This window comes from Neolamprologus multifasciatus, chromosome 15 (genome assembly GCF_963576455.1).
Source record: "Neolamprologus multifasciatus chromosome 15, fNeoMul1.2, whole genome shotgun sequence".
Classification (NCBI taxonomy): Eukaryota; Metazoa; Chordata; class Actinopteri; order Cichliformes; family Cichlidae; genus Neolamprologus; species Neolamprologus multifasciatus.
Genome location: NC_140453.1, coordinates 23,849,773 through 23,867,306, shown reverse-complemented (window position 1 = coordinate 23,867,306; position 17,534 = coordinate 23,849,773). Strand labels below are relative to the sequence as shown.

General features: G+C 44.9%; 1 protein-coding gene across 1 annotated transcript; it reads right to left on the bottom strand.

The window, feature by feature from the left end:
• Positions 1 to 6,236: 6,236 nt before the first annotated feature.
• LOC146502135 (uncharacterized) lies at positions 6,237 to 9,371 on the bottom strand. The gene is made up of 2 exons (XM_085133496.1): positions 6,690 to 9,371; positions 6,237 to 6,595 (listed from the first exon to the last, which is right to left on the bottom strand). The coding sequence occupies exons 1-2, from the start codon at positions 9,369 to 9,371 to the stop codon at positions 6,359 to 6,361; spliced, it is 2,919 nt and encodes a 972-aa protein (XP_084989622.1). The 3' UTR covers positions 6,237 to 6,358.
• Between the last annotated feature and the right edge of the window lie 8,163 nt (positions 9,372 to 17,534).

Sequence of the window (17,534 nt, the reverse complement as noted above, 5' to 3'; positions counted from 1 at the left end):
TATTGGAAACTTTTAACCAGGAATCCTAGATGATGTTTTCCAGACCATAACCAAGACCTCATCTTATTGGATAATGAACCTCAAAGTGAACAGACCCTTTAAAGTAGCAAGTGTGTTTTAAAGAGCAACATGCATGGGTGGCAACGTAAAGGAAAAAGCAAAAGAACAAGTTGTTCCCCCAAAGAAAAAAAAATCAAAACCTAAAATAGGTCATTGCAGTTGTTTTACTTTGCATGGAAGAGGTTTTGCATCTCTTTATCTCTGTCATCTCCTCGTAGATTGTGTTCTTTGTCTTTGTAGTAACCTTTGCAACTCTTTGTATTCATTGTTTCTTTCTAGTTGTTTTTTTTAATGTCTGTAGAGTTTGCAAGCACACTCAATTAAGACTTAAAAGATGGCTTGCTACCGTGGTCTCGCCCACTGATCGGCAAAGTCCATATTTACAGATGTGTATGAAGCCCGTGCTAAAGCACCTTAAACTTGCACATCTCATAGAAGTCTGAAAACCTGAGCATCTCCCTTGATGTGGGACTTCATTAAACACTTTCATGATGATGATCTCAGTCGGTAATTTCAACCATAACTTACTAAAGCATGATGTCTGTGTAGCGTGGTGGAAACACCAAAGACTTCTGGCTGACTTCTGGCATGATAAGACGTATGTCATCCAGATGTGGGCCAGGTCTGGCAATGATGGCACTGTTTATGCGATGGCATGCCATATCTGGCTCGACTGTGGTTTGGGTTATGTAGCCCAGGCTCATAGAAAACAGGTCTAGCCCGGATCTGGCATCAAGCTGGCACTTCTGACTGAGTGGTGTCAGGGCAGGGTGTATGCCAACCAGATGTGGGCCAGGTCTGGCAATGATGGCACTCTTTATGTTCCTATTTATGTTTCTATTTTCCTATTTTAGTTAGAAGACCCAAATGCCATGTTGCAATACTATGGTAGACAAGGTTTCAAATGGAGGTTTGACAGGTTTGTGAGTGTACACTTTATCCAAAACCTAGTAACGGTTTACTCATCATTCCCAGTGGGTGGCTGTAGCTCAGGCAGTAGAGCAGGTAACCTACTGATTGGAAGGTTAGTGGTTTGATCCCTGGCTGCTCCAGTCTACATGTCAAGAGTGTGAAGGCGTATGAATGTAGTATGGAAGCACTCAGTTAAGAGAAAGTGTGTGATTGGGAGAATGTGGCATGTTGTATAGAGCACTTTGAGTAATCCAGGAGACTAGAAAAGCGCTATATAAGAATCAGTCCATTCACTGTCTGAACAGAGTTTCGTCATGTTACTTTTGCACTGTTTTGCATGTTCCGGCACATGTTGTTATTACATGGCTTGATTAAGGTACACATTAGGCTGACATCTGGGGCCACAGCTGAAACTGTTCTGAGCCAGCAGTGTGTCTACAACTGGCCCGTGGCTGCACACCACTTACAGATGGCCCACATACCGCAAAGAATGACAGCCCTTTGGTGGCCCAGACCTGGTTTGCCAGAGGTAATCCACACATGGGCCAGCACAGGACCACCAGTGTGTCTGCAACTGGCCTTGTGCTGGCCCATGTGTGGGCCACCTCTGGCAAACCAGGTCTGGGCCACTAAAGGGCCGTAATTCTTTGCAGTATGTTGGCCATGTGTAAGCACATTGTGTGGGCCAGATCTGTAGTTAGTCATTACAACAAGTGTAAGTCTTGTGCAGGTGAAGCCAAAGGGAAGACATGCTTCACCATATTTTCTAGTCTTGGCCTGGAAGGAAGTTGGTTTGGAAAAATATTTTGTGATGCTTCATCTCCTGCTTTGCGTTTGTGTGGGAGCCCCATCAAAAACCTGTCCATTATGCTAGCAGTGTCCAAGCATTCTTTTTTTTTACCCCCCCTCCCCAACTGCAATGGCTCTGTGCCCCCCCCTAAGGGGGCAGGTCCCACACTTTGGGAACCTCTGCCTTAAGGCATTAGTACCTTGTGACTGACAAGTTGCTACCCAGTGGTTAAAGTGGAATTTGGCCAGTAGAAGAACCCTGAGTTCCAGTGTCGTGTTGAATCTTTGGGGGGAAATCTCTTAGAAATGTGGATTTGTTATCTTTGTGTAGAGGATGATCAGATGGCCTGGTTTGCTGGTACTTTTCTGAGTTTTACTGCTCTTTCTGGACTTAGTCAACTGAACTTAAGATGAGCAGGTATTACACAAATCAGCCTGCATGTTTGTACCTGGTGAATGACACTAGCATTACCACTTTAGACTTTGTTGCACTTGCTCTAACCTAACAGCAGCCAGGTTTACCACCATACTATAATAAAGTGAGTAGCAGTAACTGACTATATAACTGCAGCACGCCTTGGATCTACAAAAATCTGGACGTTAGCTATAACTATCTGATTTATCAAATGTAATTTGCTGGGCAGTCTTCACCTCTGAAAGTAATCTCTTGCATGTCTTTCTCATCTTCTCTTTCATATGTCTTTTTCTCTGGGGTGGGTTTTTCACACATTTCTTTCCCCTTTCTCGCTAGAAATAAATTGCTTGCTGATAAATTGTGCTGTTACTGAGCTGTTTGAAACTCGGAAAGTAGTGCCACACTAGAAAAAAGTTACTCTGTTACACTTGCACCTCTTCAGTATAGTTAACTAGATGCTAAAGCAACACAACCACAACTTTATTGACATCTGCATGAGCAGCAGGGTGAGAGGGACAAAAGGATGTGCAGAGAATGTACGCAGGACTGCAGGGTGACAGTTTTTGATTAATTGCAAACAGCTAGAAGCAAAGTTAAAGTGCACAACACAAAAAATGTACTTGCTTGATATTCTTTATTAAACTGATTTAATTACTTATTAATTGAAAGTGTTGGATCTTTCTGATCCATGTTAATCGCTGCCATGATCACTCACTCCACTGCAGGGGCGATTTTAGCCCATTTTTGGGGGTGCTTAAGCACCCCCAAAATGAATCAAAGCACCCCCAAAGATTTCTTACTTTTTTTGACAATATTTTCTGTTCAGGTGACACACTACTAAAAATATAAAAAGCATACAGTACTGTACTTGTATGAGACGTAACATTTTAACAACAAAAGTATAGATAACCCCCCCATCCCAAAATGGTTTGTTCCAGCTCTCCCCTACTCTGACTCTAGCGCTCTTGCTGCCAGAGCGATGGTGGCTGAGACGCAGCAGAGCGGAGGTGTAAGTGTCTGGCTTAAAACAGGACATGTTAGCTGCATTTAACCTTCAGTTACTCTTTATATAGTAAGGTAGGAGTCACACCATGTTTCTTTTTAGCTGAAAAACATTACACCCGGTAACCCTCAGTGTTGAAAACGTGTTTTCCGACGATGTTTGCTACCCTACAATCCGTCCTGCTCTGTAGTAAAATTCAGCGACATTTGACCGTCCTGTTGCTCCCATTGAAATGTATACAGCCTATTTAAAATCAAAAACTTTAAATTGTCCGCAGCCTGCTGTTGTTACCACTGTCCTGTTTGAAATGGATACTAACTAGCTAACTGACTGAATGCCCACTAACCTTATATCTCCTCGTGTGTGTACAGAGAGACAGCCAGGTTCATAATGGATATAAGGAAGTTTTTTCAAAAAAAGGAGCCACATTCAGGTAAAAGTGTAAAATCAAATGATCCATCAATCAAGAATAATGTTGGATCAGTGTTTCAATATTTATATCTTTTATTAGATGTTCATGTGGTTTGGTTATTTGCCTTATGGTTGAAAGTAGACTGAGAGTGGACTTTTTTATTAGTGATCTTATTATAATTTTTTTCATATTAATGTAATTTTTCATCTAATTGAATACAATCTATTTGTGTATGATTGTCAGTCCGAAGAGGGAGAGAGGAAAGAGGGGAATGTGAGGAGAAAGTACAAGATCAGGAAGAACCAGGTAAGAAAACAGACCGGGAACAGTGTGTTGTGGAAATTTCAATTACCAAGTCCTGCAGACACGATGAGTTGTAACAACACCTTTATTTCAGCTATCTCATGCATAAGGAGGGACGTCAGTCAGGGGGCACTGAAAGTCGTCTCTGACAATGAACAGTTCAGGTCCTTTTTATACAGTCACAGAACAAAAGGCTTTTACAGTTTCAGTTCACACCTTGGCTCTAACCAGACAGACTCTCTACCATCTGTGTGAATCTCCCCCACTCTGGGGTCAAGCCTTCCTGTGTGAGCTTCCCCATCCTGGGAGACATTCACCAGTTTCTCACTGTCTGTTTCCCAGCGTGAATAAGGTGTGAACCAGACATACTAAACTAAGTGACATGAAAGCATTTCATCAGGACAATACATTAAAGAGAAATCCCACCACCCATACTAGACTAGGTAACATGAAAGCAAGACAATACATTAAAGGACAATACACTAAAGAGAAATCCCACAACAGTTCCCACCCTCTTGATTGTATCTCAATCACTAGTACCAAGGATTTCTCTTCCTAACATTCTGTTAATTACATCAGCCATATTGCACACTCAAAAGGTTTCACAATATGCATCATTCTTACAGTGTCAGGAAAATAATTTCACTCATCACAATCATCCTCGCTTTCGCTATCCTCAGTGTAATCTTCAGCCTGCAATAGGGGAAGCTGCAACTTGGGAGACTCGCTTTCTCTTGTCAGTGCCACTGTGATTAATCTTTATTATGCCCATTGTGTCTGCACCGGCCTGGTCCACTCCTATGATTAAATAAAAGGAGTCTTCTTTGGAGTCGTGGCATTGTCCTGGGAAGTTTGGTCTCCTGGAAAATGGGTTCCAATTCAGGTTCTTAATCGTTAGCAGTAATGGGTTCAGGCCGGTACCAGTCGCCAATTGGGCTCTAACAAAGGAAAAACTGTTCTTACTTTTCATCTTACCCTCTGTTGATTTTGCCTGTTCTCCCCAGTACCCCGGCCTGGAGTGCCACCACACAAAACTCCAACTTGGACACCACTTCTGGTATCCCGGAACGCCATGTCCAAATATGCACAAATAAACATCATAACCTCTCCAGCTTTCATTATAGCCTTTACAGTCTATCACATTGCACAGATCAAAACTGAAAGTCTGGGTAGTTGCATACGTATAGTGTAGCTCAATGTACCCGCCATACTCAGTAAGGCATTTGTCTCTCATCTCGTGGTTTGCTCCTTCTGTTGCACGAACCTCCTTGGATGTTGGCATGGTGCTTGGCTGCTGCTCTCTCCAGAGGCTCCACCAGAGGGCAACCATCAGCCCACTGAAGAGCATCAGAGCTACCCCAGTGATGAGGTGCTTCCTGGCTTGTCGCATTGTTGCAGGTAGAGGGTAGACTGCCCACTACCTGAATGAGGTGCGGGGATTATTCTGCCCCGTTAGTCTTTTCTAGTTGCTCCTCCGTTCTGGGTGGTTCTCCTCCAAACAGCTTACAGTGGCTGGCGTGGATCCAAGTAACTCGTTCTCCAACCTTTACCGCTGTTTGTGTGGTCAGTAGGACTTGGAATGGGCCCAGCCACCGCTTCGCCTTCCAGTGTCTCCTCCTGAAGTCCTTCACTAACACCCAGTTCCCTGGTTTGAACGGGTGCAGGGGTCCTTCTGCTGGCCTGGGCAGGGCTGCTTTCACTGCTCGGTGTACCTGCGAGAGAGTCCTGGAGAGATTTTGACAGTACACAATCATTTCGCTGTTGCACAACTCTGTGGATATGCCAGTCCATTTGGGGGGTTCTGCCCCCACTCTGGCAGGTCGTCCATACAACACCTCATAAGGGCTGAGGTGTGCTGGAGGTCTGGCTCGCGTGTGCACATACATCAGCACGAGGGGAAGTGCTTTTGGCCATGTGAGGCCAGTTTCTTCACAGCACTTTGCCAGCTTGGATTTTAAGGAGCTGTTCATTCTCTCCACAGCACCTCCAGATTGTGGGTGATATGCACAGTGTGTTTGCAATTTGAAACCTAGTTGCTTGCTGATTTCCTTCAATGCCTGGTTCACAAAGTGAGTACCATTATCACTTGTGATTTTTTCCGGGATGCCCCACCTGGGAATGATATCTGACAGGAGGGCTTTTGCCACTGCACTGCTGTCTGCACTTTTAGTGGGGAATGCTTCTACCCACTTAGAGAACATGTCCACTACTACCAGACAATACTTCTTTCCCTCGGCTGGTGTCAATTCAATGAAGTCCATCATTAGATGGTCAAAAGGCATGTCTGGTGGGGGGTGTGCTGCAGTGTTTACCTGTACTGGGCGTCCCACATTGTTGGTCGCACAAATGAGACACCTTTTACAATACCTCTCAGCTGCTGTGGAAAACCCTTTGGTGAACCATAGCGATGTTACTGCTTGTAGCATCCCCCCTTTGGACGCATGGTCTAACCCATGTGTCCATTTTAGAAACCAGGGGAAGAAGTGTTTAGGTAGACATGGGCGGCCGTCCGGAGATCGCCAGACAGATTCGACCAGTGTGCAGCCATGTTTGCGCCAGAGAGTTTTCTCTGGCTGGGAGGCAAATGACTGTACAGCAGGAAGATCAGCGAGGTTGGGTGTGGACAGTGGTGCCAAGACCAGTTGGAAGGGTAGGCCTCCTTCGGCTGCTGCTTTGGCTGCTGCATCGGCGGCGGCATTTCCTTGGGAGACAGAATCAGTTTTACCTGTGTGTGCTGCACACTTCACTACAGCAATGCGAGCAGGCAGAAGGATGGCATCTAGCAGCGCTGCTACCTGGTTAGCATTGAGGATGGGCTTGCCATCAGATTTCAGGAACTTTCTGTGCCTCCACAAGGCGCCAAAATCGTGCACCACACCGAACGCGTAGCGAGAGTCGGTGTAGATGGTGGCCGACTGACTCTCCGCAAGTTTACAGGCTTCTGTGAGCGCCACCAGTTCTGCAGTCTGTGCTGAGAAGTGTCTGGGCAACGAGCCTGAAACGAGAGTGGCATGATCAGAACACACAGCAAAACCTACCCGGTTAGTTCCACGTGAATCACGTGAGGAGGAGCCATCTACATATAGCACTATGTCAGAGTTGTCGATGGGAACATCTAACAAGTCAATTCGAGGTGTACAAGTTTCACCCAATACAGCAGTGCAGCTGTGTGGTTCACCATCCTCTCGCGTGGGGAGAAGAGTGGCTGGGTTAAGTGTTGTGCATCGTTTCACTGTGATGTTGGGCATGTCAAGCAGTATGGAAGAGTACCTGAGCCAACGAGCTGCAGAAAGGTGTGAAGTTTTCTGCTCCAGCAAAATGAGAGAAACTGCATGGGGTACCTGCACTGTCAGAGGAGAGTACCCTACAATGTCACGTGAGGCGAGCACGGCCTTCTCACACGCAGCTACTGCTCGTAGGCATCCAGGCAGTCCTGCAGCCACTGGGTCAAGCTTGGAAGAGTAATAACCCACCGGGCGAAGTGAATCACCATGCTGCTGTAAAAGAACAGAGGACATGAAACCATTCTTTTCATCCACCATTTGTGTATATGGTTTGGATGGGTTTGGAAGCGCTAAAGCGGGCGCTGTTTGCAGCAGCTGTTTTAAGGAAGTGAAGGCAGCTTCAGCCTCTGGTGTCCAAGAAATGTGATCATTGGCTGACAGACTTGCACCATGAATGAGTGCAGTGAGTGGGGCTTCCACAGAGGAGTAGTGTGGAATGAAATTGCGGCAGTATGATGTGGTTCCTAGGAATGACATCATCTGTTTTTTGGTGAGAGGTTTTGGAATGGTCATTACAGCTTCCACCCTCTTGGAGGAAATCTGGTGGGAGTTGTAAGAAATCACATGCCCTAAGAATGTGACTTGCTCTTTACAAAACTGCAGTTTTGACTTACTAGCTTTGTGGCCCTTGTGATGCAAATGTGTCAGTAAAGTGAGAGAATCTGCCAGACACTGCTCTTGTGTGGGCGCACACAGTAGCAGATCATCGACATATTGCAGTAACACTGTGCCTTCGGAGAGGATCAAGTCTGACAGGGAGTCTCTTAAGGCGGCATTGTAAATCGTGGGGGACTCACAGTAGCCTTGACACAACCGAGTGAATGTGTAAGCCTTTCCCTGGAACTCAAAAGCAAACCAGAACTGGCTATCTGGGTGAACTGGAACAGAGAAGAATGCATTAGTCAGGTCAGCAACAGTAAACCACATAGCGTCAGATGGGATTTGGGCCAAAATGGTGTGGGGGTTCGGAACCACAGGGGCTCTGGGGATTACAGCCTTGTTCACAGCTTGTAAGTCCTGCACAAACCGCCACTCAACAGGTTCATTAGGTCCTCTGATTTTCTTCACAGGGAATAATGGAGTGCGAACCGGAGAGGTGGGGCATGGGATAATTACTCCGGCCTTTAACAGGGATTCAAACACAGGAGTAATCCCCTCTATGGCTTCCCGTTTCAGAGGATATTGTCTTTGGCATGGTCTAAACGAGGACTTTGGAGTGATTACCACTGGCTCACAATCTGTAATCAGGCCTACATCATACTTAGATGAGGCCCACAGGCCGTCAGGCACCTCTGTCAGCAGGGGGTGTGAGGAGTTTAGAGGAGGTGTCGTTTGAAACAGACAGTGTGCGACAGCTATGTTCACTAGCTCAACTGAGCGGACACACTGGACTGTGCGTGTCATGGTCTTTTTGTAGGCTTTCATTTCTCGAGAAAACAGTACTGTGGGATTCTCTGTAGTCTCCCAATCGCAAGCGCGGTAGCACCGGTGCATAAATTCTCCCATGTCTTCCCACTGGCAGCTGTGAGCTTTTGCCAGGGGGACATGTGGGACGGATGCATCCATAGTAAACATGTTTCTTTGCTCATCGGTGAGAGAAATCGCAAGCGCAGCAAATGTGGAGCTCCAAAACATACATTTCACAGTTAGCAAATCATTCTCGGTTCTGTACCATTCTACCTCATAACTGTCATCAGGCCCATGCAGAGAAAAGTGAGACATGCAACTCAACTCTCCAGGAGCCATAAAACAGACATCTGGAGGCATGCAGTTGCGAGTCGCTTGCATGAATTCTGTAACAAGCGGCCCCTCCTCCAGCTTCCACCCGTAAGCGAAAGCTGGAGTCACGGGGTCATATTTCACCATCATATAATCATAGTCAGATTGCGTGATTGTGATGCCATTATAGCAGGAGATTAAACTTATTTTCAGTTTGCACATCAAATCTCTTGCAAGCAAATTGACCGGGCACAGGTCTGAACACAAAAACTCGTGTGTGAATTTTCTACCCTGTCCGTCTACACAATACAGGGGTACGGTGAAAGTTTCTCTCTGTATAGTTCCTGATGCTGATACAGAATGAGTGAACCTCTCACCCAGCACGGGCTGGGGTGAGAGGTAATCTGAGCGTAGTACAGAGTGGGTGGCCCCGGAATCTACAAGAAATTCTACTTCCTGATTACAAACTAACATTTTATACAAGGGCAGTAGTTTATAAGGCGCAGTATTTAAATGTACATATGTACCAACTGGTGACAAAGAAATCTGCTCTACATGCTCAAAAGTGTGCTGTCTTAAAGTGTGTGTGTCTGTGTGTAAAACACTTTCTACATCAGTGGGTGTGTGTATGTGTGTGTGATTTTCACTTCCCTGCTCTGATGAGGTGGGCAAACCACAGCCTGAAGCGTACTCTGGCGTCCTTTCCCCCCGGCCTCAATCCGCCTGCACCCACTGCTGGCCCTGGTCACTTTGCCGTTGATGCTGGTCACCCCCAGGGTGGCTGTATCTAGGGCAGTTTCGCCTCCAATGTCCATGTTCACCACAGAGAAAACAGGTATCTGGATCTCCTCCAAACTGTCGTCGTTGTCGATCGCGTCCTCGATCACGTCTTCCTCCCCGGGCTCGGTCGCGCCAGCTGCCTTTACCATGGAAGTCACTCCGCGGGTTCGTTGCAGTCTTGTACAGCGTTAAGGCCGCGTTGTGGAGGTCGGCGCTCTGTTTTTCCTCTTTCTTGCGTTTTCTTTCGTCAAGGTGGTTCTGAGCATGGCGTGCATGGCGTCGCAGTTCCGTTAGCCGAGGTTCATCTTCTCCTCCCACATATGAACTCCTCACCTCGGCTGCCACATCTGGTCTCAGTCCCCGGAAAATATGGCCGCAGAGATGGTGCTCATATGTGGAGGCGGAGGCGCCCGTCATGTCATCTTTGGGTATTCCACCATTAACTTCAAACACAGTTGTCATGCGATGTATGAAATCATCCACAGATTCCTCCTTTCTTTGTTTGCAAGCTTGAATCTTTAACATGTCCACCTTATCCGGGAAAACCTCCTTTAGCTTATCCATCAGGTGGGTTACTGCAGTACAATATTCACGGTTTTCGCCATGCTCATAGGTCAGGTGTCGTATCCTCAGCGTAGGATCAGGCAAGTGAGGTGATATTCTCCTCAGGTCGCATGGTTTCAGCTTGCCTGCCACTGCGCGTCTAATTTCTTGACCTGTGGGACGATATTCTTGGCAGAAAATTAGGAGCTGCTCACCGAACCTTGCCCCCGACATGAGAGGGTCAGGTAGATGACTTGTGGCGTCAGCAATGTCCGATTGTGTCCAGGGTCTGTGAACTAAAATGGGTCCCTCGGGCCCTGCCACTTCCACCATCGGGAGCTGCAGGTCTTCTCCTCCTGCCTGTCGCCACTTCCGCATTCTCCGCACAGTCTGGAGGTCTTCGACTTCCTCGCTGCTGTCTGCACTCTCCGTATCGTCCCGGTCGTCATCAGTGGGACAATATTCAGGCTGATCCGCGGCAAAAGGCAGGACGTAATATCCATGGCGGCTGTCCTTACTTCTCCACTTTCCTCTCTCTTTCCTCCATCCCTGTGTTTTCTCTTTCATCTCTCCAGCTCGCGACGCGCTCCGTGTGTGACTGTGCGCTTGGAGGGCCTCTCTCGGCCCTCTGTTGGGTCTGAGTGTCATTTTTTCCGCTTCCTCCTGGCGGGCTTGCCGCTCCTCAGTCGCTGAACTGGCGCTGGCATCTTCTGGCGGTGAGTCGTGTGGTGCAGAGCGGGATATGGGGGGAAAGGAGTCCAGGTCCGCATCGGCTTTCAGGCTCTGCAAAACAGCCTGTACTGGGGAAGCACAGACAGTGCGTGAACAGGGAAATGATGTTTTGTTCTCCGTGTTATACGGAGGTGGAAGAGGCGCTGAGGCAGATTCTGCATCAGCCTCCCTTCCACGCACTTCTCTAGGTAATTCTTTCAGAGCTGCTTTATTTTCTCTCCTTTCTGCTTCCCTCATCCACATTTTCAAACATTCCTTCTCATCGCTTACCCTACGCAGATCTACAGTCCTAACTTTCCCTTTCTTCAATAATTTTGCTTCTTCCTCCCGCAACTGTTCCTCTATTTTCTTTAACTGGTTAACACTCAGCGATCCCTTTTCAGGAAACCCGTTTACTTTTTTCCACTTAACAACATATTTCATACACCCAATTCCCCATTTTTTAACCATACAGTCAAATATTGAGTTTTGTCCCTGGCCGCCTGGTGGAACGTCTGCCGATCTACTGGATCTAGATCCCATTTTACTACACGAGGCGTCCCCCGTGAGGCCCTTGCCTTCTACGGACCAAGGAGCGAACACCGCCACTCCGTGCACTGTAGTACACGGAAATGGATTTCGACAGTGTACCCGAGTTGCTGTCCCTGTGACGTACTTGGACCGAACACAGGTCTGGGCCGGCTTCTCCCCAACAGCGCGCTCGAGCCAATGTCCTTGTGATGGGCCGTACCCAACACAAGCCTGGGGCCTCACACCACCAGGTTTTTCTCCCGGAGACTCGAACTCCGGGGTCGGCAGGCGTTCTCCCCCTTTTTTTTGCCAGACAAAAAACTCTCGTGACTTGTATAAATGGTAGATACAGCTCACCGTTCTGCAGGAGTTTCCCCTCGATTCGTCAAGGTGATCTCGGTGGTCGCTGAAACACAGGCTCCGCAACTCTGCCTTTCTCTTTGCTTTAAACAGCTGGCAGGACCGAAGCGTCTTGTTACCTCGGGGTGATCAGCCGTCACAGAGCCGTCCTTCAGCGAGAACACTGGATCATCCTGCTCACAGCGCCAACTGTTGTGGAAATTTCAATTACCAAGTCCTGCAGACACGATGAGTTGTAACAACACCTTTATTTCAGCTATCTCATGCATAAGGAGGGACGTCAGTCAGGGGGCACTGAAAGTCGTCTCTGACAATGAACAGTTCAGGTCCTTTTTATACAGTCACAGAACAAAAGGCTTTTACAGTTTCAGTTCACACCTTGGCTCTAACCAGACAGACTCTCTACCATCTGTGTGAATCTCCCCCACTCTGGGGTCAAGCCTTCCTGTGTGAGCTTCCCCATCCTGGGAGACATTCACCAGTTTCTCACTGTCTGTTTCCCAGCGTGAATAAGGTGTGAACCAGACATACTAAACTAAGTGACATGAAAGCATTTCATCAGGACAATACATTAAAGAGAAATCCCACCACCCATACTAGACTAGGTAACATGAAAGCAAGACAATACATTAAAGGACAATACACTAAAGAGAAATCCCACAACAAGTGACAGGCACAACAGAAACTGTTAAACTGACAAAGAAAAAAACAAACTAATTTTACTCACATAATCTGGAAGTTGTGTTCTCCCTATATTAAAGCTGCTATACAGAATCTGCAAAACAAACTGGTTTGAAACATTTTTGACCCTCTTTAACAACATTCCAACATAAAATTATAATGGATTAAAATTAATGATATATTTTTATGTGGTTCAGCCACAACTCTACTAAAACCTCAGCCAGTAATAGGTAGGCCAACTTTTGGACCGTCCAGTTGTCTGTATGACTGCCGCAGTACGTACATCACATTTGCACACTATCAGAAAGTGCCAAACGGTGCCCTGGTGGAGTGAGGAGCTGTAAAGAGAAGCAGATGCTCTGTTTATATTCTAAAAAAGTTTTAAGCTTGTTTCAAAGATTCTGTACTGCAGCTTTAAATGTTTTCTAAAAGCACACATACACTTATCAGTGTTTCTCAAACTTTTTACAGTGTGTACCACCTGATAAAAAATGTCAAGCTCTCCTAAGTACCACTATGAAAGCATGAAAGTCATAAATCTTACAACACAAAATTATTATTATTAAATTAGTAAAATTAGTATCTGCAATAAAGATTTTTTCATACATTGTATACATTCTACCACAGGCAAAGTTGCCTCCATTTTTATAGTTTTTATTAATATTTTGTAATAATTTATTCTGTTTTGGGAGAGTTTTTTTTATGTATCTGTATTATATTATACATACACATTAAAAGTGAATATCTGTCCAAAAAATGCACTCAGTTTACTTTTTATTCACTATGAGCATCATTCATTATTCTCCCCCAGTAATTAAGGTTAGGATTTTTTTCTATTCCAATCCATTCTTCTTTTGCAGCATTTAAATAACCTTTATCAGATTTGATGGTTTTGTTACAGACAAAAGTGTTTTGCTTTTCTTTCACCAGTGTGTGGATTAAATTGTGTTAAAATGTACAAAACAGTGATGTCATGTTTTGTGACCCAGGCACAGAGAGATTTGATGAATTTAAGAATCTTGTGATTTAATAAAGAAATTTGCAGACTTGCACAGAGATGGTAAAATTATGATGACTGATAACGGAGACGAAGACAACAGACGATGAGGACAGGGAGGAACAGGGGTTTAAATGCACCAAAGTGACAGTCAGAGAGAACTCGGGACAACATTTAAGGATGCAGGGACTGACAGAGACAGGTTTATCTTGTCTGGCTGGGCAGCTCTCTGGGTGCTCAGCACCCCCAAAGCTCTGATCCTAGAATCGCCCCTGCTCCACTGAACACTCCAGTTAAATGTTCAGTTGACCATTATCTGTTTTTTTGGATTGAGGTCATTAAATTCTATTCACTAAGAGAACAAAAACATATTTTCTTGTTGTGTGTTTCTACATGTGTTTCTCTGCTGTTGCTTGCTAGTGTTTCTTTAGACTCGGAGCTGCAGGATAGAAAAGTGCAGTGTTCGAGTGTAGTAGAGTCCACCTTTGAAACAGGCAGCAAATTGAGAGCCCAATTCATCTCCTGCCAAGTTGGCTGTGAACCTGACAACATTACCTGCCACTGTTGATGTCTGCCCACATTCTCCTGGTTCGGCTGGCAGGTGTTCATTCACAGCCTGCAAACACATGTACAGGTAGAAACACTCCACAAGCTAACTGTACGCCAATTTCAGGAGTCCAGGTTACATTGACAAAACTCAGACCGTGAGTAAGATTAACAGTGTCTGCTCAGGTTTTTTTCTTTGAAACATGTGCCTCACACATGGACTAAACAGGGTTGATAGTACAGTAAAATCTTTGGGTTGTTTGAGATCAAACAAGAAAAATGTGATGAATAGCCCATTGAAAAGCATTTATCATTTAAACTGATATATTTTTGCTAGAACTTACAGCAAATTTTCTAGATTAAGCTGGAATAACCCATATGGAAAAGAAATAGAAAAAACTTTAAAAAAAAAGACTTGCATAAGATGTGGCCTACTTCATATAGTGAATCATATAAGGCTTATATGATTTACTCATGAAAGTGGCCACTTTCTCATTACTTTCATATATTGTTTTAGTAAGTATCCAAAACATTTTTCAAGGGATCTTATATCTGTTTTCACTCTTGTATGCTTTTCATACAAGTTTCACACAAGACAGATACAAACTTCATAAGATTTATATATATCTTTTCCATATGGGAACCCACGACATCTCCAGATGATTCACCTGTACTTCTCTATCATCTGTGCATTTACTATCACTTATCCAGAGTTGTGGAGGGAAGCAGTCTCAGCAGAGGTGCACAGATCTAACCAGAAAATTTCAGCTCTATTACAGAGGGGGGAAAAGCTGTTCCTAAGCCAGCTGAGAGAAATAATACCTCCAGCATATCCTGGGCCCACCCCAGGGTCTCCTCCCACTTGAACAATGTAAAAAGACTTCATCTTATAAGATGCCTGAAGCAACTCAGCTGGTTTTATTCAATGATTTTGGCTTGTAATGAGTGTCAAAACACCACCATTTTCATCACCAGTGTTGGGGAGTAACGGAATACATGTACCGCTGTTACGTATTTAAAATACAAAATATGAGTAACTGTATTCCGTTACAGTTACCGTTTAAAAAGGTGGTATTTAGAATACAGTTACTTTGTTGAAATAAATGTGTCTGTGAGCAAGGGAGGGAGAAAAAGGAAAAGTACGAGCTGTCATCGAGCAAAAACGGGAGCTGGAAGCATGTAAATATAATAATAACCACTGCAGCCAAGAAGAGTGCCTGACGAGCCCAGTTGTAAGTACCGTATTTCCCGGACTACAAAGCGCACCTGAATATTAGCCGCACAAGCTAAAATCAGGGGAAAATCCTGTTTTGTACATACATTAGCCGCACCTGACTAAAAGCTGTAGGTGTTTCAATGTTGACTTATCATACGTAAGAGATTATGCACAAGGGGAATTGTCAGGAAAGAGATGGCTGTTTGGAGACACACCCCTTTTATTAATATTTTGAAAAACAAGTTATGGGTACATATTTGCATAACTTTTTAGGTATATGTACAAGTAGCGGTAATTACAAGTATGAAACATGTACTGTGCTTCATAAATGAGTAACAAATGTAGTACATAACAATAACCTACAGCACACCAGAAACATAGATTCAGCCTACCTTTTAGGCTCAGGTGCAGTGACACAGCTTTAACAAGAAGAAAAGTCAGTCATTCACCACCATCTTCCTGCGCACTGAAACCACCAAAGTCCTCTTCCCCAGTGTCGGAAATGAACAGGCTCAGGATGGCTACGTCATCCACTCTCAGCTTCTTTCCTTTGTTGTCACTTTCAAAACCAAAGAAATCCTCGTTGTCAGTGTCAGAGTCGAACACCCTCTGAAGGGCTGTGGCGGTGTCCTTCTCTCCATCATGCAGCAGTCCAGCCCTTCGAAATCCATTGGTGATCATGGATGTTTTCACACTTTTCCACGCTGTCAGATTCCACCGGTGGAGTTGAGCATAACTTGCTTTTCGCAAGTTTATCGCCGTTCATCATCCACGCCTCCCGCTGAACCCGTAGCGCTACTTTGAAGTTTGTTTTTCGGGCAGCTTGTACGGCGCTATGTTGCCTGGCGGATGGACATGTGACCAACATACCACTCTTGAACCCCGATACTGTGTATCTGATCACATGCCCTTCCGCCAGGCAACGTAGTGCCGTACAACAGCGGAACAAACAAAACAAATCGTCTTATGATATGACAAAAATCATGGACAATCCATAGAAAAGCCGCATCTGACTAAAAGCCGCAGGGTTCAAAGCTTGTGTAAAAAGTAGCGGCTTATAGCCCGACAATTACGGTAAGCTATTAAGACTCGACTGTACACCGTGTTCGTGTTTTCCTTCAAAAACAATAAGTTCCTTTGGAGCAGCCATTCAACGCCTCTCTTTGTTTCTCGCAAGCAAAGTTGACCCAGACAACAAAGTAAAGCTATTTTTCGGCTATGAGCCCGACACAGAACCCTGCGTATTAGTCAGAGGTCCCTTTACTACGGTTCGGAGCCGCGGACCTTCAGTAACAGTAATAAATCACAGCAATAGTACATTCACGTAGTTGTAAACAGCATGATAATATATTAAGTAATCCAAAGTATTCAGAATACGTTACTCTCATTGAGTAACGTAACGGAATACGTTACAGAATACATTTCGGGGCATGTATTCTGTAATCTGTAATGGAATACATTTTAAAAGTAACCTTCCCAACACTGTTCATCACAAACCTCGCATTTTTGTCTTGTCTTATAAATCAGATGCAATCCTTTCATTGACAGTGTTGCATTGTTGCACAAACCCAGCTTAAGCCAAGACGAAGAAAATAATCTGATGGTGAGGTCCTTTTGGAAGGTGCTGAAGTCGGAAAGAGTTTTGATCGGTGAATACAGAAAGATCATTGATCGACTAATACCAGCTACATCGTTAAATAAACACCCAATCCAACAAATTTGGCTTGTTCGACTTAGATACTTTCAAATGGGAAGCTATAATAATTATACTGCAACATGATTTTTGAATTAATGTGGCTTTTACACCAGTAATCTAGATTAGACCAGTGCACATCTGGTACTTAAGAGAATTTGTATAATTCTTACAATCCTTTGTCCTTCAACAAAACCTGAACTCAAGCAAATTTCTTGTAACTTCTTCAGCAATAGTTCTCTGAGCTTCTTAAAGGACATTCGGAGTTCTTCTTTGGATGTTAGGCAGCCAACAGAAGAAGAACTCTGAATGTCCTTGTTCCGTTCTCTGTCAAGATTATCCCACACTCCTTCAGTCCTTTTTCAGTGATGCGATGGTGGCTGTAGGCTCTCACTGCTACGCTCTCTGCTGAACTTCTCTGCACATACTTTTATTTCCATAACCCCAAAAGGCCCGTTGTCAGTGATGTTCAGTCCAGTTCTTGTGTAATTTGGAACATCTCAGCCTTTTTGTCCCCATTACCCTTCCTTGTCTCCCCCCCCCCCCCCCCCCCGCCGCCTACCCCCAAAAGAAAACAAA

Excerpts from the sequence above, each read along its gene's own strand:
- LOC146502135 (XM_085133496.1), bottom strand. The coding sequence starts at position 9,371 with ATGTTAGTTTGTAATCAGGAAGTAGAATTTCTTGTAGATTCCGGGGCC. Across the intron at positions 6,596-6,689 it reads CCATCCTCAATGCTAACCAG|GAAATGCCGCCGCCGATGCA; the intron begins GTAGCAGCGCTG and ends CTGTCTCCCAAG.